The sequence below is a fragment of the Molossus molossus genome, unplaced genomic scaffold (genome assembly GCF_014108415.1).
Source record: "Molossus molossus isolate mMolMol1 unplaced genomic scaffold, mMolMol1.p scaffold_m16_p_15, whole genome shotgun sequence".
Classification (NCBI taxonomy): Eukaryota; Metazoa; Chordata; class Mammalia; order Chiroptera; family Molossidae; genus Molossus; species Molossus molossus.
The window spans coordinates 7,849,033-7,873,509 of NW_023425350.1; the positions used below are offsets into that span (position 1 = coordinate 7,849,033).

General features: G+C 46.6%; 2 protein-coding genes across 4 annotated transcripts in view; one reads left to right on the plus strand and one right to left on the minus strand.

The window, feature by feature from the left end:
• Positions 1 to 4,560, minus strand: part of NBAS (NBAS subunit of NRZ tethering complex) — a 291,645-nt gene extending 287,085 nt beyond the window's left edge. For both annotated transcript variants that reach the window (XM_036262542.1, XM_036262543.1), the window contains exons 1-3: positions 4,444 to 4,560; positions 2,145 to 2,199; positions 313 to 349 (exon numbers count right to left, since the gene is read on the minus strand). In XM_036262542.1, coding sequence (XP_036118435.1) covers positions 313 to 349; positions 2,145 to 2,199; positions 4,444 to 4,560 — 209 coding nt within the window. The remainder of the gene's footprint in view (positions 1 to 312; positions 350 to 2,144; positions 2,200 to 4,443) is intronic.
• An 18,168-nt stretch (positions 4,561 to 22,728) lies between these two features.
• Positions 22,729 to 24,477, plus strand: part of DDX1 (DEAD-box helicase 1) — a 37,829-nt gene continuing 36,080 nt past the window's right edge. The window contains exon 1 of one of the 2 annotated variants that reach the window (XM_036262945.1): positions 22,729 to 22,904. In XM_036262945.1, coding sequence (XP_036118838.1) covers positions 22,889 to 22,904 — 16 coding nt within the window. In that variant the 5' untranslated portion in view covers positions 22,729 to 22,888. The remainder of the gene's footprint in view (positions 22,905 to 24,477) is intronic. The other variant, XM_036262946.1, reaches the window with a different exon arrangement.

Sequence of the window (24,477 nt, forward strand, 5' to 3'; positions counted from 1 at the left end):
CTTGTATTTGATGCTCAGACTCTTTTTATTTTTTTATCCTCACCCGAGGACATTTTCCATTTTTTGTTCAGATACAGTGGGAGGGAGAGAGAGGAACAGAGAGAGAGAGAGAGAGAAATATCAACGTGAAAGGGACACATCGAGTGGCTGCCACCTGCACGACCAACGATGGCCAGGGACAAACTGCAACTGAAGTACGTGCCCTTAGCGGGAACCAAATCCGGGTCTCTCTGGACCGCAGGCCAACGCTCTGACCACTGAGCCAAACCGGCCAGGGCAATGTTCAGACTCTTTGTGGAACTGAAGACTCACCTGTACCAGATGTATTGGCGTAAAAATAATAAACGATCTGTAATAAAAAAAAAAAAAAAAGTAAAGCCAAATATGAATCAGGAGTTCCTTAGAAATCAATTTCAAGTTAGATTTCTTGATGATAAATCTAAAATACACTGTAGACTGAGTCATTACAAAACAGAGAGAGTACAACTCTTAAAATAAGAGAATAAATAAAATCTAAAACACACTATAACTTTTACAAGATCATATATTTGTTTATATTAAATTTCAAACTGGTGAATTCAAAGCTTTGCAATATTTCCCAATAGTACAAAAAGTAAAACTGATTTTAGATGCTAAATTTTGCCAAACAGGCTTTAATAAACCATGGAGTAGAAATCATAGTACTCACCCTTTCAAAGCAATGTATTTTTATAAAAAATTAATTTTATTTTATACTTTATAGCAAAAATTTAAATAACAATATCCAAAAATGGGAAGTCCATGAAAAACAATCTCTAATACACTAATAATAACAATGTTTTAAATAATGTTTTATATGCTCTCATTTAAAATATATTTGTGTGTGGGAACATGTATATGCAGTTACGTGTGTATCACTGGAAAACGGTCTGAAGGATAACAAATCAATCACCTGTAGGTGGCAAAATGAATAATTTACACTCTAATTTGTGGTCATCTATATTCTCTAAATTTTCTACATTTTCTTACTTGTATACATTCTCTACATTTTCAGAATTTCAAAGCATTTGTGATAACGACAACTAAAGATGCTAGCACTTCTTGTATTAGAAGATAAAATTATTTTATCTTTATCAGAGGATAAAATTATAGTTAAGTTCAAATACTCTACTCCGTTGAAACTGAATCTTCTCTTTATAAGTAGCTCATATTCACCAGGATAATAAGGATAGGCTCTGGAACCGGGAAGGCATGTAGTCAAATTCCAAATGAATGACCTTGGGCTAGTTTCCTCACCTAAATACATAAACTCACATCAGCACCTACCTTGCCTGCCTGGTAAAGGTTTGTATCAATGAATACCCATAAAGCCCTCCCAGCACCTGCTCAGTACTGCTAGAGAGATGCTTCCTCAGAGCCTGTGAGCTCAATGTAAAGTCTGCCAGCAATTAAATGAATGCCCTGGTCAATCAATTGTGTAATTTTAATAACTCTGACCAGATGTACCTGAAACATCACATAAACTACTTAAAAGGGCCTGTCACTGTCTTTTCATCCTCAATGTCCATTCTCACAAGACTCATACTCAGTTTGATTTTCTTCATTTCTTCTAGAACACATCTATAATGGCTAATTCAGACCATACATAAGCTCTCCACTGCATTAAAAGTGTGTGTGCACAACCAGGTCAGTGTGGCTCAGTGGTTGAGCATCGATCAACACACCACGAGGTCACCGGTTCAAGTCCCAGTCACAGCATATCCCCAGGGCGAGGGGGTGAGGGGGATGCAGGAGGCGGACCATCAGTGTTTCTATCTCTCTCTCTCCCTCTCTCTCTAAAATCAATAAAGAAAAAAAAATTTTTAAACATATTTTAAAAAAGAGTGTGTGTGTACAGACACACATTTACATACATATACGTGTGCACATGTGTGTGTATATACACATATCATATAGCATTAGAATATACACATATATAAAACTGAACTCAGATAACATGTATGCTTTTCACTTTTATCAGGCTCTACATCAGAAATCTAAAAACACATCTCAAAATTCCTAAACTTTCTCAAACAGTGCAGTTACGAAAGAAATGGGGGAGGGGGGTGCAGAATTACCTGCTAACTACATACTTACATGTAAAAAAATAAATAAGCTATACTTGCCTCTAACTGCTTTTGTGATGATGAAGGATGCACCATGTTTTCGGTTGCCTCTAGGCTGCAAATGGGGAGAAAAAAACACACATTTAAGAATTTTCCAGTAATCCTTACACAATATGTAAAGTTCTACTTGTACAAATTACCAGTATTTAAAAACTACTTATAGGCAGAAATAAGTAGAAGCAAGCGTGGTAACGGTGGGAGTACAAGTGAGCATAACGGAGTTATAGGCATTTGTGAGGATGAATTTTGCAGAGGACAAGGAAGAATTCAGGCTGGAAACTATTTCAAATCAAAACACCAGTCCAAAGACAAGAGAAATCAAGGGCAAAGATCACACTGGTTCCCAGTTCAGTTCCTCTGGGGGCTGGAGAGGCCTAAAACAAGTTTTGCTTGCAGGAAACTGGTTTATATAGATTAATAAACTCATGTCTGGAGGCAGATTTATTGAATTTTGTATATCCACAGAGAAAATGCTACTAAGGCACATACTGATATATAATTGCTACACTAAATAGCTAAATGGCCCTGGCAGGTTTGGCGCAGCGGTTGGAGCATTGGTCTGAGGACCAGAGAGGCCTGGGTTTGGTTCCCCCTAAGGGCACGTACCTCAATTGCAGTTTGTCCCCAGCCCCAGTTGGGGTCATGTGGGTGTGTAACCATTCAATGTGTCTCTCTCATGTCAATGTGTCTCTCTCATGTCAATGTCTCTCTCTCTCTCTCTCTCTCTCTCTTCCTTCCTCTCTCCCTCCCGCTCTATCTGAAGATAATGCAAAAAAAGTGTCCTCAGGTGAGGATGAAAAAAAATAGTTAAATGTAGATTAAAGGCTGTGTGGGCTAAACCATTCTAGGCACTACAAATACTGAGTAAGATGCACTAATGTGCTTTAGAAAAGGAACAAGGTCATACGGTAAATGCAGACAGAATGACTGAAAAGCACAGAAAAGTTATTTCACTCAACAAACATGAACTGATCATCCACTTTATGCAAGGTACAATTTGGTCTTGGGGAGGGATATAAAGATGGATACAGAAGATAAATCAGAGGTAGCTGCCCTCCAAGAGCCTGTTGTTTGACAGCTGAAAACAACAGAACCAAAAAGGGTGCCATGAAGGTTTCAATGTAAGTTGATGCTGTGCTTTTTCTGAAACATTACTGCAATTAACCAGTGAGGGCTAAGGGGCAGAAACATACCCTTATTTAACCAATAAACCACTTCCTGGCTGCATAACCTATAAAATACTCCATTGTCCAAGACAAAGAGAACCTAAATAAATACCTGAAAAATAATAACATACACAGATCTCTGCCAGCCTACAAAATACATTATTTAGGACAAGCAGAAAGTGCAGTGGGAAGGAAGTGCAAGAAAAACGACAAACTTCGTAGAATGACTAGTTTCTGCAGGACAGAAACACTGCAGGACAGTGTTGTAGAGGAGAACTTAGGGGCTGGGCTCGGTGATCCTCAGGAAAGGCGCTTTTCCATCTCGCTGCATCCTCAGTCTAACCAGGGACTGGCACGCGAGGCACATAGCTGCTGGGTCAGTGTGGCCTCCTGCCTCCTGGCTCCCACTGTTCGCCCAGCGCCTGGGAAGTCCTCCCTAGGGAACGACTGATGACCCCAAGGTCCATTTCAGGCCGCCAAGCCCGGGACCCCCGCTTTAGCAGAGCCCGACGCGGGTCCGCAGCGCCTCCTCTTCATCCTAAGGCGCTGCGCTCACAGCGGTGTCACTGTGCTCACTGCCGAAATGTCCCCTGGGTCGTCTCCCAGCGCCCGATGCCTGGCACAGGGTCGGGACACGGACGGACACACACACGCGGGAAGTGCTTGTGGACTGAAACACACCAGAACCAGCGCGGTGCAGCCCCGAGGGCAAGCGGGGTCGCGGCCACGCTCCGGGGCGGCCGGCCGGAAGCGGAGACGACCTGGCACCCTCTCCCACTGCGGGGACCGGCGCTGGCCCACCGCGGGCAGGGACCGCCGGCCGTCAGGTGCGACCGGGGCCCTGGGGGCCAACGCCGCAGCCCCCGCCAGGCACCGCCAGGGAGTCCGAACCAGACCCCGAGGTGCCGCCCGCCGACAAGCCCACTCGGAGCCCGCGAGGAATCTCGGGAGCCGGGCCGAGGGGACCCGGACCCCCGCCAGCCCCCCGCGCCGTTGCTAGGGCAACCCGACGCGCGGCTGAGCCCGCTCCCCCGCCCACCCGGCGCCACTGCCCTACGTGGCCCTTCCTACGTGGCTCGGCCGGGGCGTCGTCTGCGCCGAGCTGGCCGCAGCCCTAGAGAGCTCGGGGTCACCTGTACTTCCGTCTCCGGGGGCCACTCAGTGTTGACCAGCAAGTCGTAGAGGATCGTCTCCTCCTCGCTCTCCGCGGCGCCTGGCAGCCCGGCCGGCGCGGACTCGGGGGCCGCCATGCCCGCCCGGGACAGCGGAGGGCGGGGCGCTACGGCCTCCCGCGAGGGACACGCTTCCCCGGCGGCGGCCGCTCCGCGTTCGCGGGCAGAGGGCGGAGTCAACGGCGGTGGAAGGGAGAGCCCGGTTAACCCTTTCGTGAATGGAAAGGACGATGCCTGCGGCTGGCCTGGGGCCCGACTGGGTCCCACTGCGCTCCTGGCTTATGAATCTGCGTGGGATCGGCCAAGTCTGACTCCCTCTTCTCCAGTGAGCTTCCGTAAAATGAAAATGGTAGAAAGAAGCATCTTCTTGAGATGCTAGCATGTATCTATGTATTTGTTGCTTATCACGTAGAAAGAGTGCAAACGGTGTTTTTTTAAATAAACACCGAAAAGTTATGCGACGCCAACAGTGACAGTATCGGGAGTGCTGCTGTGGACGCTCAGAAAAGGCCAGAGCAGCTTCCCGGGGGAAGGGGGGTGTGTCCCGGGTCTTGAACAACAGGCAGAATTTGAACCAAATGGAGAAGATTTAGGCAGAACATTTCAAGTAACGGGAAATGGGGTGAACAAAGACAAAGGCAGTAATGCATACTTGAAAGGGCAGGCAGCTGGATAGAAGCCAAGTTGAGAATGGGTGTGGATGGGGCAGTAGGGTTGAAATGTTAGGTTGAGGACTACATGGAGGGGGCTAGAATGCCAGCCTCATCTGTTGATTCCTTTGTTCACTCATTCATTCAACAAGTGCCTCTATGCGGAAAGCCTTGTACTACAAACAGAGCCTATTGTAATACGAATGAATTGCAATTCTGTAATTCCGTGTAGCATACAAAGAATTAGCACTGTGTCGCATTAAACACACACCAAATACTGACGATTTCTTGCAGGGTTTATATTGCATAGTATCCATCAACATGCATTAGGCAATGAAAAGCCTCTGCTGAGAGCCCAGAGCTCCCTTTTCCCTCAAAGTTAACTGACCTCCAAGCAAGCCGACATCACCTGCCTAATCCTCCTTACTCTCACTTCATCTCCTGCTCCCCACCTCCCCCACTACCTACAGCCACAGTGGCCTTGCTGTTTCTGAACACACCAGACACACGTCCACTTCAGGCACCTTGCATGGATTGTTCCCCCTGCTTGGAAGGCTTTGTACCAGATATCTGCCTGGTTCTCTCCCTCCACTCCAAGTTTGTGCTCAAATGTCACCTCTTCTCCAAAGTCTACCCTGACTGCTTTTTAAATTTGCATCACTTTCCCTGAACTCCAGCTCTCCAGATCCCCCTCACCTTCTGTGTTTTTTCCCTAATACTTGTCATCCCCAAAAATGCCCTACAATCTGTGTTATTATATCTGTCCATTGTCTGTCCCCATTCTCTAAAATGTAGGCTCTGCCAGAACAGAGTTCTGTCTACTATTACCCACTTAGATAATAGAATGGAAAACACTCAGCTTTCCGCCTGTGTAGGGAAAAACCCCGTTCTTCCCTGCTATGTGCTTCCTCCCTGTGAGTCTTCTTCATTACTCACACAAAACACCTCACTCTGACACTCTGGTCACCAAATGTGTGGAGGTTTTCCCCCCAGACCAACAAGCAATTCTCAGACAACAGAAAGGTGTCCAAGGATTCAACTCAATTCTGACACTATCTACCTGGTGACAGCATGGGTCCCACAGGTTCAGGACTCAGTTCCACAAGACCTCCCACCACCCCCAACCCCCCACACACTTCAGATGCAAGTTGCAAGCCCAGGTTATCACCTGTGCTTCTGACCAACCAGCTATAGATCGGAGATTTCCAAGACCTCCTCCGTGGGTTTGATTAATTTGCTAGAGCAGTCCACAGAACCCAGGGAAACATTAACCAGTTTATTAAAGGATACCATGAACAGCTAGCTGAAGAGATACATAAGGCCCATGACGACATCTCCAGTTTATAACAGTGCCTGGAACAGAGCACAGGACAAAATATATCATTTGTTGAATAAATGAAAAGCTGCCCAAAAAACCTTTTCGACACATTATATCCCCGAAGTGCTTCCCTCAGCAGCTGTCTTTTTATCAAATCCTCAGCTGCAAACACCAGACATCTCTGCCCATCCCACGAGGACTGGCAAGGTGCACAGCCTCGGGGAGCCCTTCTCACGTGGTGCGCTGTAGAATGTAAACAGCTAGGAATGCCATTCACTTGGTATGAAAGGTTGCCCCTGGAGTGGGACAAGGAATCAGCATTGTCCCTCCCCGTTTCTGCACACCAAGTTCACTATCTCATTCTTTCTCAAAATCAGATTGCTTTCTGCTTCATCCATTCTCTTCACCGCTGCTCAGCATACTCACAGACAGGAGGTGAGTGCCCAAACTGACAAAGGATGCTTCCTTCTTCTCTGTGAAGGGACAATGGCAAACACATCACCAAGCACTGCTATTTTCCTACCACCATCACACTGTTCATTGCTTTATTCATCCTCACCCTTCCCCATTTCCCATAGTTTGTACCACAGAACAGGAAACCTTAAGCCATGCCCAGCTGACTCCTGGGAGCTTATATTCCGCAAACACAAAAAGCACAGGCTGAAACTACACCATCTGGAAAGTGAATATACATTTCCAGGGGAGCCATTCCTGGAAAGGAAATCCTACTGTTGTAACCCAGGAGATCGACCACACTCAGACTCAATTTTTCAGTTTTGGGGGATGCTTTATTACCTGCGCAGGGACTGCAGCCAACCTGCACAGAGGAGAACTGCAGCCCCGAGCTCAGGGGGAGGGTTGCTTATAGAGGGCAGGGGTCATTCAAGAGTTTAGCAGAGCAAGCAAGCTGCGTGTACAGAAGCAGAGGCAGTTAGCAATAAGCAGGAGGGAACGGAGGTGGGAGGGAGCTGAGGCGAAAGGGAACTGGGTGAACTGGGTCAGCACACATCTATCCTGCTATTCATTCCATTATCCAGGTTTTAAAAACTAAGAAGTTCGAGACGGATATCAGCGGTCAGTCAGGTGCAATACACACATGTTGAACAGTTACAGTTTAATGGGGTAAAGGGAGCTTCAGTTTCTCCCTATCAGTTTCTTCACAGAGCATGCAGGACACTCTGGCCTTGGGGCCGTTTCTGTCCTCCCTTTTCCTGAAGGATGTTGCTTTTCAAATTCCCAGTGAAGGTCAAACTCTGGTTACTTTTTATGGGGCTAAAGCCGTCTATAACATTTCCCCCTTTTCTTGCTGTCCCTGAGGTTGTTAATTAGGGCAGCTCAAAGACAAGTTGTTTTTCTTTATTGGATTCTAAGGACAGTGAGCTACAACACTACCACCAGAGGTGCTCTGAGCAGACAGGTTATGAAGCCTTCTTCACCATTATTTAAAATCCTGAAGAGCCCTGGCCGGTTTTGCTCAGTGGTTAGGGAGTCGACCTGCAGACCAAAGAGTTGCAGGTTCAATTACTGTCAAGGGCATGTATCTCAGTTGTGGTCCAGTCCCCAGCCCTGGTCGGGGCGTGCAGGAGGCAACCAATCGGTGTGTTTCTCTCACATCGATGTTTCTCTCCCTCCTTCCCTTCCTCCCTCCCACTCTGTCTGAAAATAGATGGAAAAATATCCTCGGGTGAGGATTTAAAAAATGAATGAATGAATGAATGAATGAATGAATGAATGAAATCCAGAGGAGCTCCTGGAAGGAGAAGAAAGTGAGCTGACCAGTAGAAGGAAGACCGTGATAAACACCAAGAGAAGAGCTGCAAATGTAAAATACCATATGTCGGGGCTGGAAAAAAGCAAAGGCAGATAAGTGATCAAAGTTCAAATCTAAATTCAGCTGAGTCAAAGGAGTAGGGAGATTTAAGACAGGCTGGGTGGCCGAAGTTCAGTTGCTAATTGGTCTCATTTACACTGACTATATAATTAATTGTCCAAACTGAAACACTTTGAGAATGAAAAGGCATAATTTTAATAATTATGATATACCCATTTTAAGGAGAAGTAATCTGATGTTTTTATAAGCCTTTGATGAGAAGAAGGAAAGACAAAACAAAAATTTTCCCATTGCTTCCTATTCTCATAGGGTACCAAGTATGCCTCAACTGAACTAAAATATAATTCTCATTCACTTTACTGATGGCTATGGACACTTCCACCTTCAAATCAGACCAAAAATGTGTAACAATATCTCACAAATGAATCATTTTTCTTCTCTTCTTCCATGCAGCGCTATTATTCACTGACAGGTTCATTTTTTAAGAGCTCAGCTTTTTTGGCTTCTATCAGCTAAAAAGCCCATTAGGCCAAAAGCCATTAATGATTCAGCATTTAACCCTCTTAGGCTTCTGCATAGCAGAGACCAAAGAGAGTTGATCATGTCAAGTGGCTTTCATTTTAAAGTTGAAATTGCATTAAGAAATTGAACTGGGATACTTAAATGCTACTTCTTATAGGTGTCACAATTTGTACTTGGTTGAATGATAAACTAATTCTTCATGAAGAGTATACACTGTAAATGTAATAATATAATAATATTAAGAGCAATGCAAGGAATTCTGTTTCTCCTAGAAAGCCTGGAGAATATCAGTCAATCCTTCCATAAATATTCTAAGACTGCCATGATATCTCTTGGAAGCCAAATAGGTACCATAACATTCGCGCATGGTATTAGGTAAGAAGAAATCTCCAGCCCCTTACTTAGAGCTCATTTACTCTAATTTGCTACATGATTCACACAGGTTATGTTCCCCTATTTTCCTCACTCCCAAACCATAAGGAACAACACACTGGCCTCGCCAGAGCCACCAGTGATGGTGCAAGAATGAGCAGCAAGTGCAAGAGGTGAGAACGAATCAGTAAAAAAAATGCATTAGTAAATTAATCAATTATTGGTTTATATGGAAGAGCAGCTCTTTTATTTGGTTTGAAAACCAAGTAGATGAACTTTAATATACTTTGAAGCATCGAAAATAAGATGGAGCTCTGGCCGGTTTGGCTCAGCAATTAGAGTGTTGGCCCACAGACCAATGAGTCTCAGGTTTGAGTCTGGTCAAGGGCACGTACCTTGGTTGTGGTTCGTCCCCTTCCCTGGTCGGAGTTGTGCAAGAGGCAGCCAATCGATGTGTCTCTGTCACATTGATGTTTCTCTCTCTCTCTCTCTCTCCCAATCTCTCTCTCTCCCTCCTTCCCACTCTATCTGAAAATAGAAAAAAATCCTCGGATGAGGATTAAAAAAATAAAATAAGATGGTTTAATGGGTAGGCTGACGATGACTAAGTGGAAAGATGTGATAGAACAAGCATGGAAAATATTAATGCTAGGATCTTGGTGGTGGGCACTTGAATACTCTCTGTACAATTCCTTCAACTTTGCATTATGCTAAAACTTTAATAATGAAATGTTAGGGGGAAAGGTAAATCTATCATTTTAGACCACACTAACAAAGGGGATGGAAGAGGGGAGTCCAATGAACAGTGTGATCAAGTCCTTCCTGATTTGGGAGCAGGACTGAGATATTAACTAACTTCAGATTTCAACAGAAAAAAATAGGCTGTTAATTATATGTTTTCTTGGAAAGAACGAAATACAACATGTATCTTCCAAACCATAGACTGGAATAAGGCCACTATCAATTTAAGGCAGGGAAAGATGGAATACATAAGTCAACATAAACCAATATTACCCTGTTGGAATAAGGTGGTCAAATCATCATAAAGTGAACAGAGCACTCACATACTCTCATAGCCATCTACACACACACACACACACACACACACACACCCCAGACTGTCATCCAACCCCGCTTTGCCTCATAGAGAGTAATGTAAGAACTCTGGAAAGCAATTTCTTCCCTAGGAAATCCTCAGTCATCACACCTTCAGATGCTGCCTGCACACCGCTCTCCTCAGACAGGTGTCAGACTCTGCAGCCTCCTATGTCACAGCCGCCCTGTCATACTTCCCTCTCTGCGCCCCTGCTCTGCAGTCACTGTCATTTCTGCAGATCTCTCTTCCAGGTCCCTCGTTCACTTTCCAGCTTAGTCTATGTTTCATCTTTCCGTCCGGCTTTTAATATCAATTATTCCATATCTCCTTTCTGATATCCAGTATGCCGGTCATTTTAGTTCCTTACTGCTTCCTCATGTTTCAAGTTTTGCTTTTAGAAACACACCAAGCATAATTTATATTTTCCACCTGATATTTCTAACATCTGTGAGTATTTTTTGAGCCCTGGGGTTAGAGGGTGCCTTCCTCCTTGGAAGACCTGCCTTCATGGTCGTAAGGTACCTGTGAGACTTGTCTCCACTTTAAATCAAAATTCCAAATTATTTCAGATGTTACAAATCATGAAAACTCAGGCCCCAAACTTGCAAAAGGGTCAGGCTGTTTTCACACATCCGCACAGACTTTCACATTCACTCAGACAGGTCTGGTTGCCATCTGACTGTTTTATGAGATTTTATATTAATTGTGTAGCTCTTCTTGGGTCCTACCTTCATATGGGATGACCAGTGATCCAACTCCCCTCCCTTCATAGACCCTTGGCCTTGACCCCAGCCTCCGCCTCCCACCCCACCTCTATAATCAGCCCTGAAATCCAAGCTGGACCCTAAGCCGCTGATGACGTCACCGCTTGCTTCTTCTAGTGATTCTTCTGCCTAGTGCCAGGATTTAGGATTCTGACAAACTCAACCATCCCTTTTTTTTTTTTTTAATCTTTATTTTTTTATTTATTGATTATTTGGGAGAGGGGGAGAGAGATAGAAACATCGATGAGGGAGAACATCGACTGGCCACCTCCTGCATGCCCCCCACTGGGGACCAGGCCCACAACCTGGGCATGTGCCCTGACCGGGAATCAAACTGATGACCTCTTGGTGTGTGGGTTGATGCTCAACCACTGAGCCGCACCAGCCGGACACACCCATTCATTTTTGAGGTTGTGGTTTTATTTTTATATTTCAGGAAGAACTCTTGGTGTTTGCGGGAGTCTTTCAGGATGTCTTGTCTGACTCATTGCCAGAAACGAAACTCTCGGAGCCTCAAGAGGGAAGTGTGAGGGGAAGGCATTCTCGGAAAGTTCCCACAAACAGCCTGCAGCTCACAGGGGCCCAACCACAGACAGCAGCTCACAGGGCTCCAGAGGGCGACTGACAGGCAGGTCCGGAAGGAACGCACGTGCTGACCAACGGGTGTATGCCACCTCTGGGCTCCCCAGAAATGTTTGGTAGGGAATTTTCCAAATGACTGAGGGCCCTGTGTCACCACCTGGGAGCAAGACCAGGGAAATGACAGTGTTTCATGTTACAGGGATGACTACCATTCATGTCCACAGTTTGGGGGTGCCTAGGGAGTCTCCACTAACACCAATACTTCAAGAGTTCAAAAGGCAGCTACAAAACTAAAATATTGTAGTAAATACTTTGTGGACAACTTCTTTTAATCTCTACAAACCCAGCTTGAGGGTAGGCCCTAAATACTGCAATTTTATTGACTGCATGTATTATTCATGGTATGGGGATGCTGTGACAGATTTACCCTTTTGGCTTAAAAGAGAGAGACTGCAACTTTTAAAAATCATTTCTTTTCCCCACCAAAGTAATAGAGGCTCAAGGAAATTTTCTCTCAGTAAGCAGATCATTCATGAGCTCTGATTTTTTTCTTCTTCTGTTGTAATGAAATTATGGCCAAGTCTTGATTTTATCCTTGAGCTTTTTGCTAATAAAAAAATGACAGGGGGATAAAAAATGACAGGGGAAACATTAACCAACAGAACAAGGACTCAAGGAAGCTGATGAGGAATTAATAATGTGTTTTGATAGGGCAAAGTACTAACTGAAAATGTAGAGGCTATTAAAATATTAGGATCAGACACTCTCTGGAAAAGCTAAATTAAACACCAAGGATTAAGAACCATTTGAGGTGGAATTACTAAATGTCTCTCCGTTTTAACGATGTTAGCTCCTCGGTGGAAGTTCATGCAGCAAACCGTTCCCTGTTGAAGTCGTTATCATTTATGGTTTCTCTGTAGATAAAAATGTATACCCAATATTAAACTCTTAAGAGTTCAATGTTTTAAAGTTTGCAAAGCCTAAATTGTTATTTAAATACAATTTTAATCTGAGACATAGATTGATCATTAAAAAGGAGGCTTGGCCATCTAATTAAGCCATGAAGGGATTAACTAAAAGAAATATTAAAGGCATTTAGGGGGAGACAAAACTCTTTGCCAAACTTAAGTAACCAAGTAAGAAAACAGGATGTTAAAGTCAAATGTACCACAATACGAGAAATTGCTCTAGAATTTACACTGAACCTCAGAGACAAAACTCAACAGTTTTGCAATAAGTACACATTTATAGAATGTCCTCTCTCCTCCTCCAACTGATCGTGACTTGTACAATCTTCCAGGTTCTTCTCCTGCCTCTGGCGTAGACACACCGAGAGCCGCGAACAAAGACTTGATAATAATCATAATTCTGTTACTGACTCTTTCCCTTGCCTGCACAAATTATGCCATCTCTCTGAGCCTTGGTTTCCTAATCTATAGGGTTTGTGGGACCTGAAGTAAGGCATAATTCTGACAAGGATTCTCTCCCTAACGAACTCTACCCAGGCTCCTCTGAGCCCTCTTCTTGACTAGGTCGCAATCTCGGCCTACTAGAAATGATAGATTCTCGGCACAAATGACTTTGTCCCGTCCCTAACCTCTACCTTAAAAGACATGCTGACATCGTTTCTAACAGCTCAAGGTTGTTAGGATGACCCTAACCATCCCTCCACCCGCAAAGCGTCAGTCTGAAAAAGTTCAAGGCTCCCCAAAAAACTTAGTTAGTGCCACCCAACACCTGACACAGGCCCCTGAAATCCTTTCTTAGGGCTCCCCCACCCCTTTGAGAGGCGTATGGATCTCCCACAACACAGGTGTGTCTTTCCTGAGGACCTGAAAGCCATTCATTCCTCTGACATGCAACCCTCAGGCGGGGCAGGGCCTCTGTCTCCCAGGCTCCGCGGGAGGATGGAAACTGAGCCTGGAACACTGCCAGCCAACACACACAAGGGCCTGGTCTGCATGTACACTCACCAAGCCGCCGACCTCTTGTCGTCTTCACTTTCCCGACTCTGCTCAAGCGCCCTGCAGGTCCCCTTCCTCTTCTGTCATTTTCCTTGCAAATGCCCAGCTGCCTCTGTACAAATCAGTTTCCTCCAGTTCGGTTCATATACTACCTCCTGAAGTAGTGTACTACTAATTAAAGTCTCTCCTTACCACTTCAGTTAGTGTCCACCTTTACCTTTGCCTGCTCAGGAAGTGGGAAGTATAACTGACAGCTAATAACAAAGCCAGGCAATCAACACGACCCAATGGTAAGCCTTAAAAGGATAGTCCACTCTGAAATCACCTTTCCACAGATGTGGTCCAGGAAGCCGACCTGCATCAGAATGTATTTCAAAAGCACATTCCTGGGCTCCACCTCAGATCTGAGCAACCCAAATTCCTGAAGGCTAGACCTAGGAATCTCCATTGAAAAGAGTTCCATTGTCCCCAGAAAAATACTGACCTACTTGACTTTAAAGATCAGTAGCCCAGCTCTGCACACGAAAGGGTGAGAGCCACTGACCATCTTCTTAAACCTGGCATCCGTAGTCCTCTCTGATCTAGTCCAGGTCCAAACTCTTATCTTTATTCCTGCTCATTTCACATTTGGAACTTGGCACCTGAGGACTACAGAAATATTTGTTATTTGCAGGTGTGATGGCACACCTCCAACACAGCCCTCCAGTGAGCCCGGCCTCCTTGCACTCATGCCTGTGTGTCATCCCCTCTACATGGAATGGGGGTCTGTGCAAGCAGGGGGACGCTGGAGGCCTGACGGCGTGAGGCGCAAGGGCAGGTGGGATGGAGAGAGGGAGAACGTGGTCGTACATTCCAGCGACGACCACGTGACATAAGATACATTCTTTTTTGTTTGTTTGTTTTTTTAATCCTCACTGGTGGCTATACATTTTTTTCTACTTAACTTCAGATAGAGTGGGAGGGAGAGAGAGAGAGGAAGAAGGAGGGAGAGAGGGAGAAACACTGATGTGAGAGGGACACATTGACTGGTTGCCCCCCCCATGACCCCGACCAGGGTCGGGGACTGAGCCTCAACTGAGGTACGTGCCCTTGACCAGAATTGAACCTGCACCTCTTTGGTCCACAGGCGAATGCTCTAACCACTGAGCAAAACTGGCCAGGGCAAGATGCGTTCATTTTATATCATAGTATTTAAATACCGTTAACTTTAGATCATTGTATTCAAGTTATAAGATATAAAGGAAAAGAGTAAGCATCATGGAAGAGCTTTGTATCCTTGTCTGTGGAAAAGGTGAGGTTTCAGGTGTGCACAGTTTCATCGTGTTAGGTGGACGTGTGACCTGGTTATTGTCTTTATTTGGAGATTAAGTATAGTTTAAGGAGATGCACATGGGTTTCAGATCGAAAGGGGTGCACTTGTGATGGCTTATTTATGTGTCAACTTGTTTGGGTAAAGTTGAGCCTCATCCAATCAGTTGAACACTTTGATAGAACAAAAGATGGATCTGCCCCAAGCAAGAGAAAATTCTACCATGAGACAGACTTCAGACTTGAACTACCTCATCAGTAATTCCTGGTTTCCAGTCTGACAGCTCACCTGTAGATTTTGAACTTGCCAGCCTCTATGATCTAATGACCAATTTCTTAAACTAAACCTTTCTCTCTTTCTATACATACATACTAATGCTCCTGTTTCTCTGGGAACTCTAATACATGGCCACACCCACCCATATCCTGTCCCATGTGCTTTTCTTACAATGAAATGTTGATGCTCCTCCGTCAGGGGTGGGATCTGTGATCTCCTTGAACCGGGGCAGATCTCTGTAACTGCCACAGTTAATGAAATGGGGAGGAAGTGACACCGCTTGACTTCAGAAACTGGGCCACAGAAGATCACATGGCCCTTGGGAGGCTGCCTCTGGAGTACAACCACATACTGTGGGGAAGCCCAGGCCACATGGAGAGGCCTCAGCTAGGGTCTCAGCTGTCTCAGCGACATAAGCATCAGCTGTCACGTGAGCGAAGAAACTGCCAAATGACTCCAACCCCTCACCTCCGTGTCTTTCAGTTGAGGCCCTGGGTATTGAGGAACAGACATAAGTCATTCCTGCGGTGCGTGTACAGGTTCCCCACCCACGGAGTCTATGAGCATAATAAATGGATGTTTTATGCCACTACATTTTGGGGTAATCTGTTATGTAGCCATAGTAACTGGGGCATCGCTATTCAGAGCTACACCTGAAGCAGCCTTCACAAATTTCCAGTCTTATGGTCGGAACATCAAAGACACCTCAGCCCAGGCAGCATAGATTTCCATATTCAGAATTGCTTTCTCCAGGTATTTAAAAGAATTCTTGACCATCCTTTTTATCCCTTCTCCCCCTTTTAAAATATAGCACGCTGTCTTGTTTCAGTCTGCTTGAAACAAAACTCCCAGGCTTTGTCAACAAGAAAACCTGTGCTCGGTTTGAACACATGGGGAGGTGTAGTGAGGCAAGGATGCTGGAGCACACAAACCCGCACCCTGGGTGCTGACACAAAAGGACTCTCCCACAGGTGCCGGAGCTCAAGGTTCCCGGCGGAGCTGGGGCGGCTGGACTCACGACATTTATTTGTCTGGCGCACAGTCTGTTCTTAGACACCCACAACCTCCAGGCCATGTTCAGACTCCAGAAGCGCCACCATTTCCCCAAGACCCATCGGCATCAGTCACAGGGGTGTGAGGAGCACTCAAGACGGCTGGGCTGGCGTGGGACCGAGTGACATTCACGCCTGTGGGCCAGTCAGCAACCAACCGTAAATCATGTCGCTGCCTGGCTTGCTGATAATGAGACCGACACAGTTAGTGAGGTCTCTTTTTTCTGTTTTACAGTCCCTCTGGAACTCATCGATGGTTGTCCTTTGTCTCTCTCTCCCCATATATCTGGAGTGATGGGCTTTATGGCCACTTCTTCAGGGGAGAGAGAATGATAGACCTCTGGATTTATGTGTGTTTGCCCGGCTCCCTCTGGTCCCAGCACCGCAGGCGAATGTCGGGGCAGCGAAAATGATGTCGCATTCTAATAGATCTGGGCCCGTTTCTGACAGCTTATTTTGACAAAGGCATAAAATCCAATGATTGTTGCTCAGCTGAGAAGCTGTAGGAAATTCAGAGGGGAAAAAAGAGGATGCTTACACGTGAGCTATCTCCCAACCGCTCTCTGAATCAGGTAAATGGTGAAAAATAGGATAAGTAAGCGAAGCCAACAAATTTAATGACAACAATAGCTGGTCTGGAAGGGACGTGATTTATCCTGGAGGCTACTGTACGAAAATATCTTTTCCTGATATTGAGGGATTATCACCCACTACCTGAACAAATTCCGAGTCCGTTAGGGAAGAAGTGGGGTGTGGGAGCCAGCCTCAAGAGGGTCTAATGGTCCTTGTCTGCTCGCACTCATACCTCTGTGTATTTCCACCCTGAATGGGCATCTGTGACCAATAATATATTGCAGAAGTGACAGTGGGTGGCTTTGATGGCTAGGTCTTCAAAGACCATTTACTCTGCCTCATTCTCAAGATCACTTGTTTTGATGGCATGGGGGTGGGTGGGGTGGGGCACGGGCAGCCATCCCAGGAGACCATTCCAGCAACCCAGGAAGGGGTCTGTGTGCAGCAGAGGCAGTCACCAGAGCAAGCGACCTGGACGACCTGAGCCTCCCTCACAGGTCATCAGATGCTTGCAGCCCTGGCCAGGAGCTTTGCTGGAACAGCGAGGATGCCCCCGAGTGGAAGTGCCCAGCCAAGCTGCCCCTGAATTCCTGCTCCCCAGACGCTGCAAGTGATCATAAATGTTTACGCTTTAAGTCACTAGATTGTGAAGCGATGTGTTCTATGGCAAGAGATAACTAGTGGGGATATACGAATTAAGATTAGGTTCAGCAAAGTAGGGCAGAAAACACAGAACAAGGAATACAGATGTTTATTTGTCTCTCACGTAAGAAATCTAAAGTCGGTTTTGAGGAGTATGGTGCCCCTTGGTGTCAGGGACTCAAGCTACTTCTCTTGTATTGCCCTGCTATCCTCAGGATATGGCTCTCTTCTCATGGTCCTATATGGCTGCTCAGACACCTGCCATCACGTCCACATTCCAGCCAACAGGAAGAAAGAAGAGCAAGAAGGATGTGCCATTTCCCTTAAGGACACCCCTGTCTATATGCCACTGGCCAGAGCACATGCATATTGCTATATCAAGCTATCAGGGGAGGCTGGGAACTCAAGTATTCTAGGCAGCCATACGTTCAACTAAAAGTGAAAGGAAAAAGAGAAATAATTATTGGGGCAAACTAGCAATTTGGGAATTGGCATTAACCAGGATTTGCGGCAAGGTGCTGGCTGAGCCGAATGTGAATGAGCAGTGTGTCCAGAAGACAGGTGTGGTACATCAGAAGTGCCCGCAAACTGCCATTCGTTGCATCCATTTACCCTCCTCGTGAATCTGGGCTGGTCATGTGACTTGTGTTGACCAACAGAATTTGGCAGAAGTGACACTGTGCGACTTCCAAGGCTGGCTTAAGAGATATGTGCTCCTGCTTTCTATTTTTGGGACATTATCCTCTCAAAACCCCGCTAGCATGTAGGGAGTCTGTCCTCCCTGGATGGCATGCTGCCGTGAGAAGGTCCATGTGAGGCCACACTCGGGAGCTCTGTGGACTCGCACAGGGGAGTCAGGTCTCAGACCTTTGAGTCCAGCCCATGTGGAGCAGAAGAGCCAGCTGGCTAAACCCTGCCCCACTCGCTGACTCAAGGGATCGTGAACAAATAAACCAGTTGCTGCATTAAGACAGTAAGTTTTGGGGTAGTTATCACAGAACAATTGATAACTGAAACTAAAAAAGGGGAGGCTATTTTAGGGAAAGGGAACAGCATGAGAAAATACACAATGATGAAAGGTTATCTGATACAGACAAGGAATTCTATCTAGTTTGAGATGTACTACGGTAAAATGCAGGGTATAAGCTGGGAGTAAGCAGGAGACTGGACATGGAGGGTCTGGTGGGTGCCATCCTAAAGAAGGTGGAGTCAGAAACCTTACCAATCAAGAGCTGTTATCCAAGAGGAGGGGTTGACTGATGGAAGGTTTGCCACTTCGGGTCTGTTCGCAGCAGGTGCAGGACCCAGGGCAGGTCCTCTCTTCTCACACGTAGATCGGAGCACACGCTTCCCAGGGATTAAGGAAATAGAGATACTGCATCTTCTAATCCACTTATTTTATATCACAATAACTTTCCTCTTCGTGATTCCTTCTTCCTGGCTGCTAAACCTTTATGAACCAGGCAGCTTACTTTTCCTCGTCCCAGAAGGGGAATGGGGCCTGGGGGGAGGGGCTGAGTGTCAGTGAAAGAACAAAGTGAACAACCTGATGTGACCTGCATTCCCTAGGCTGGGTTCAGGGGCACGTCCTCCACTGTGTACGGCGCATTTCAACTGCATTCTCTTCGTGAGCAAACGACCAGATATGAAAGGACTGTTCTGATGGTGCCTCCATGACCCAGGCCAATGTCTCCCCCTCCTGTTAGCCACCGTAGGTTACTTATCACTCCATTCTAGAACGTTTGAAAACGACTTCCGTCTGATTCATCACATGAAATCCTTACTAATGACCCTTTCGTCTCCTTTCTTTCCTGTACCTGTTACGAATGTGTTGGGCTGCAAGCAAGAGATAATTAATTAACAGGTGCTCAGCTGCATAAGGCGTTCTCAAACTGCAAGAGGTCTACAGGTAGACAGACCTGGCCTGGTAAGGTAGGTCACCGTCGTCATCACGGATGCGAGCTTCTGTTTGCCACTTCAGTAGCCTTGGCACAAAGTCATGGTCGTGACTCATGGCTGCTTTTCCAGGCACTGTGTTCCCGTTCCAGAAGGAAGAAGAGTACGTGCCAATCACGTCTTTCTCTCTTTTTTTTTTTTTTTTATCCTCACCCGAGGACATTTTTCCATTTTTTGTTCAGATAGAGCGGGAGGGAGAGAGAGGAAGAGAGAGAGAGAGAAACATCGATGTGAAGGGACACATTGAGTGGCTGCCACCCGCACGACCAACCAGGGCCAGGGACAAACTGCAGCCGAGGTACGTGCCCTTAGCGGGAACCGAACCCGGGTCTCTCTGTACTGCAGACCGAAGCTCCAACCGCTGAGCCAAACCGGCCAGGGCCACGTCTTTCTCTTTTAAAGATTCCCTGCCTGGGACTTCCACTTCTATCTCCCCGGGCAGAGCTGGGTCTTATGGCTGGCTGTCTCTACGAGGGAATCTGGAAAGGTGGTAATCCACCCCCGCCCCCAGCCCGTATGACAGAGAAAGGGGACTGTGTGTGGCTTTGGATGACAGGGTCCGTCACAGGGCCTACCCTCTCTTGCTATCCTGGGTGTCTGAAGGGCATATTTAAGAGGCCACACGTTCTGCAGTGAGCTGTATGTAGCACAGCTGACTTGAAGATACAGAGCACATTTTTCTGGGTGCATGGATAACATAGTTAAATCACACAACATGATTAGTGAGGTTCAAAAGATCCAATTAATTACATAAGATGCAGGGTTACTGTGAGGTTACAGAAATATGCTGGGGGGAAGAGGATCGGGGAAGTCTCCACGGGGAGTTTTAAAACACGTTCAGATACCTGGCTCAGATGCAGTTTGGCACCACCTCGTGGTAGTTGTCTTCCTACTTAACTTTGTCGCTGGGTTTCTGGGGACCAGGCAGGGGGATCTGTGTCCAGGTTAGTAGGTGCCCATTTAATCAGCCTGTTCTGGGGAGAGTGGACCAGAAGGATACTGGACGGGGGGCACCCATCCTCTATCTTTTGGTTTGGTGAGGGGGTTGCCTGCCACTTCTCCGCTTGGTCTTGTCCTACCTGTCAAGGAGGGTAGCCAATCACATTTTACCCCAATTCACATTATTGAGGGTATTCTCTCTCTCTCTCTCTCTCTCTCTCTCTCTCTCTCTCTCTCTCTCTCTCCTTTATATTTATTAAAGCAGTATATTAAATGAGCTAAACTTGATAGATCATGAGCAGAAAACATTATGCATTACCTTGAAACCCTCTCCATGGGCTATTTCTTTTCCTGACCCAGATGGAGCCTCTGGTATCTTCCAGAGCTTTTCTGGTCTCTCTCAGATAATGAAAATTTGTCTGGTTACATTCATCACAATTATAGCCTCATAGCTGCACTTAAACAGTGTAAGTGATCAAAATGCACAACATTTACCAAACTATACTTTCCTCCCTCCCCAGCTTGCAATGAGGTGGAGGGTGTGGTCAGTCTCTTCTCTGCCCTCCCCTCTCCTATTAGCGCTGAGCCCAGGGGGACAGATAAAGTCTCGGGTGAGGCTTGGGGAGATACCCACTTTTATCTGGTGCCGCGGTGATGTGACTCTGGTGCTCTCTGCCTCGATCATACTTAAGGTTTATTCTTTCATTCAGGGGGTACTTTTTATGGGTATCTTGGAAATTCTTCAGCTGGTATTCTCCAAGTGCAACTTACACGAAGCAGGTAACAGCTATCCCTCTTCCAGTTATAAGATGAATACAACAGGGTTCTTTGGGGGAAGGAGGTTTGTCTGCTGCATCATTTAGCTTCTCTAGGCACATTCTGTTTGCAGACAGCTTTGGGTTCACTCCCCAAGGGTCCAGTTAGCCCTGGAGGAGAAAGTCACACGTTTTCCCCACAGCTGTTGGAGTTGTGATCTGCTTCCACAGCAGCCTTCTCCTTCCCTCTGCCCCTTTCCCTGCCCTGCCACCTCAGGGCTTTCTAGCCACAGCTTCTCACAGCATGGCTCTGCTTCCCGCACTCCAGAGGTGAAATTTCTCTGCGCAGTGCCCTGGAAAATGCTTCCTCCTCCGAGGGAGGAGAAATGCCACGGTGCTTCAACAACTCTCTTCAGAGAAATCTTTTCTCGTAACTTGCACCTTTAAGCTTTTCGTATGTTTAAGATGGGGATTGGCTAAAGGCACAAAAATCAGATTTCAGATTTCCCTTTTGAAAGTCTTCCATAATATGTGGTCCTGTGCCTGTCTTTGAAATGTGGCGTACATGGCATCTATTCAGAAATGCCACATCGCATAACTCCGAGGGACATCACTTATATAAACTTATGTAAAATATAATGAGCATATAAAATACAATGTGAATGTTGGCCCTGGAGGTGGGAAGCTGCAGACCTTGGCTGTTGAAGAGTCAGGTGAATCCTGTTACATATGTAATAGTAATACTAGAGCTAACACTGACCTATTGTTGCCATGTGGTATGCACCGTTCTAGGTGCTTTATCTATTTTATCCCATCCATATAACAATTCTACAAGATAGGTACTGTTATTCTCGACTATTTTACAGATGAGTCCACTGAAGCCCAGACTTATTAGGTTACTCAGCTAGCAAGTGGCAGAGCTAGAATTCATATTCAGGGAGTATGGCTCCCGAAGTCTAACTCCACCCAATACGTTGTGCCTGAGGGTATCACTTGTCTCCACGTCTTCTGTGCCAGGCCACTGATGATACCGGGGACCTGGAGTTAGGCAGAGGAGGCTCAGATCCCACACTGCCCCTTCGCAGCTGTGTGGCTTTGGGTAAGTTAAGTAACTTTCCTGAGTCTTAGTATTCTCATCTAAAGATACTAATACTACCTGAGACAGTTGTTGCGGGGGGTGGGGGAGAGACAGGGGGAATTAAATATTCATGTATTTTCCTCTCTTTCTGCAAAGGGAAAGGAGTCAAAACTTCATGAAACTCAAATTTTCCATCAACTTGAAATTATCAATATTACACCAAACACCGTGGAAAGGAAGCTGGGAGACCTAAACCATTATTTATTTCAGTCCGACATACGAAGTGCATGCCTGCTGGGTGCCGGCGCTCAGGGGTATTGGTCTTCTGGGCCAGGAGTTCGGTGCCTTCCGTGCGGGCCATCCACTCACAGCAAAGCCCTGAGAGGCTGGGGGCTGAGTGAGGTCGGAGAGCGCACAGTTCTGTCCTCAGACCATCCTGGGCCATGGTGGGGCCCTCCTCTGCTTCCTTATAGAGGCTAACGTGGTCCTGAGGACACAAGCGTGCTCCAACCAACGATGACCTGTCCTAACAGGATCCCCCGGAACTGGGTCCGCGCTCCGGCGTCCGGGGCGGGGCATTTCCTGCGTCGGAACCCTTCTCCGGGGGCTGGGTCCCCGCCCGGAATCCCAAAGCCGCAAGCCGGGGGCCGGAAGCACGCGCGGCCACGGCGCAGCGTGTCCGTGCGGAGGGAGGGCGCGCGAGCCCAGCCGCGGAGGACGGGCGAAGATGGCGGCCTTCTCCGGTGCGTGTGCCGAGCTGGGGCCGGTGCGGGAGGCCCGGTCCACGCCGCGGCCTCCGGGCGGCCGGCGGGGAGCCTGTGGGTGGGGGTGGACAGCGCCGCGCGGTTTCGGAGGGAGCTGTCGACGGCGGCCCGGTGGCGGCCCCCGAGGCCCGCTCAGTGCTGCGGTCCGCGCCTCCTCCGCGGGCGCTGGCCTTCCCCGGCCTCCTGCTCGTTCTCCTCCTCCAGCCTGCGCTTGGCTGCCCGGCCAGGCCCCCCGCCCCCCGAGACGATGCCGCGGCGGCGGCGTGACCCCGGCCCGTCTGCGACCCCAGGCCTCCTGCCTGGCGGACGTGGCAGTGGTGCCCGGGAACCTGCCTGCGGCCGGCGGGGCTTGGCCAGGCCGCCGGGGCGCGGGGCGCGGGGCGCGCTCCGAGGGGAAAAGGACGCTCCTTCCTCTGTCCGGTTTTTTCCAGGTCCTTCCAAAAGATACACGTCCCAGGCAGAAACCTGTTATTTATTCGTTGTTAAACGCTAGTTTATCAACATGAATGTTAAATAAATAGCATTGAAGCCAGAAGGAAACGCGTTTTCATTCTCCTACACGCTAGTCCAGCACAGGTTTTGAAAAATAGTTACTGACCTACAGTATGATACCCTCCTGTATTCCAAACAGGAATTTGTGGCAGCGTATCTAACCTAACAGTTGCTATTTTTAATCTCATCCTCTGTCGTCATTCCTGTGTACACCACAGTTTTAAGAAGCTGCAGAAGCTTTGTCTGCTTAAACGTGGTGAATTTACACGGCAATAAATGTATCGTTAGGCCTACAATTTTTTAAAAATGTTTTTAATCTATTAAGATGACTTAAATGTTACTGTATTTCGTTTTTCTCCTATAAGAATGTTAGGAAATCCAAATTTTTAGTTATGAGATAGGATTTCACGTTGTTGTAGTTGCGTCTTATAATAGGAGGCAAGGGGACATCTACTCAGTGGTAGCTAATTTTTTCCCCCCCAGCCCTCTCCTAAAAGATGATTTTAGAGCCAGGGTGTGTTGAACAGTTTCAGGTTGTCATTTTATAGGTTCACTTCTCTGGGAGTCATGCGCAGATTTAAGGGATGTTAGGGTAGAAGACTAGAGGAGTCTCTGATAGGAAATAAAGACAAATGTAGAATTAAGGAACATGAATATTCCTGTTTATTCCATAAACGTTAAAAATGTTCTATTAAAGAAAACATAGTTTCATAGCAAATATGCAGAGAACATGATCAGCATGGAACAAAGAGTCTGGAATTTGCTGAGAGCAGTCTGGTTGCTGCTCACAATAGAACAGTTTCATAAGCAGCTTCAGCTGGCTGGCAGTGTGCAGCATATTTAAGACTGCTTTTTGGGAGAGAGAATCATCTGGACTCTAATGGGAACGATTCTTAGAAAGGTCTGCTTGCATATATAGCTTTAAATCTTGATTCGTTTTTTGATCTATGCATTTTCCTGGGGAGATTTGAAAAAGGTTTTTATACTTTCCCATGTCATCTATGTTTATATCAACTAGTTTACAATATAAAATTGTAGTGTTGTAGCTATTGTGTTCATT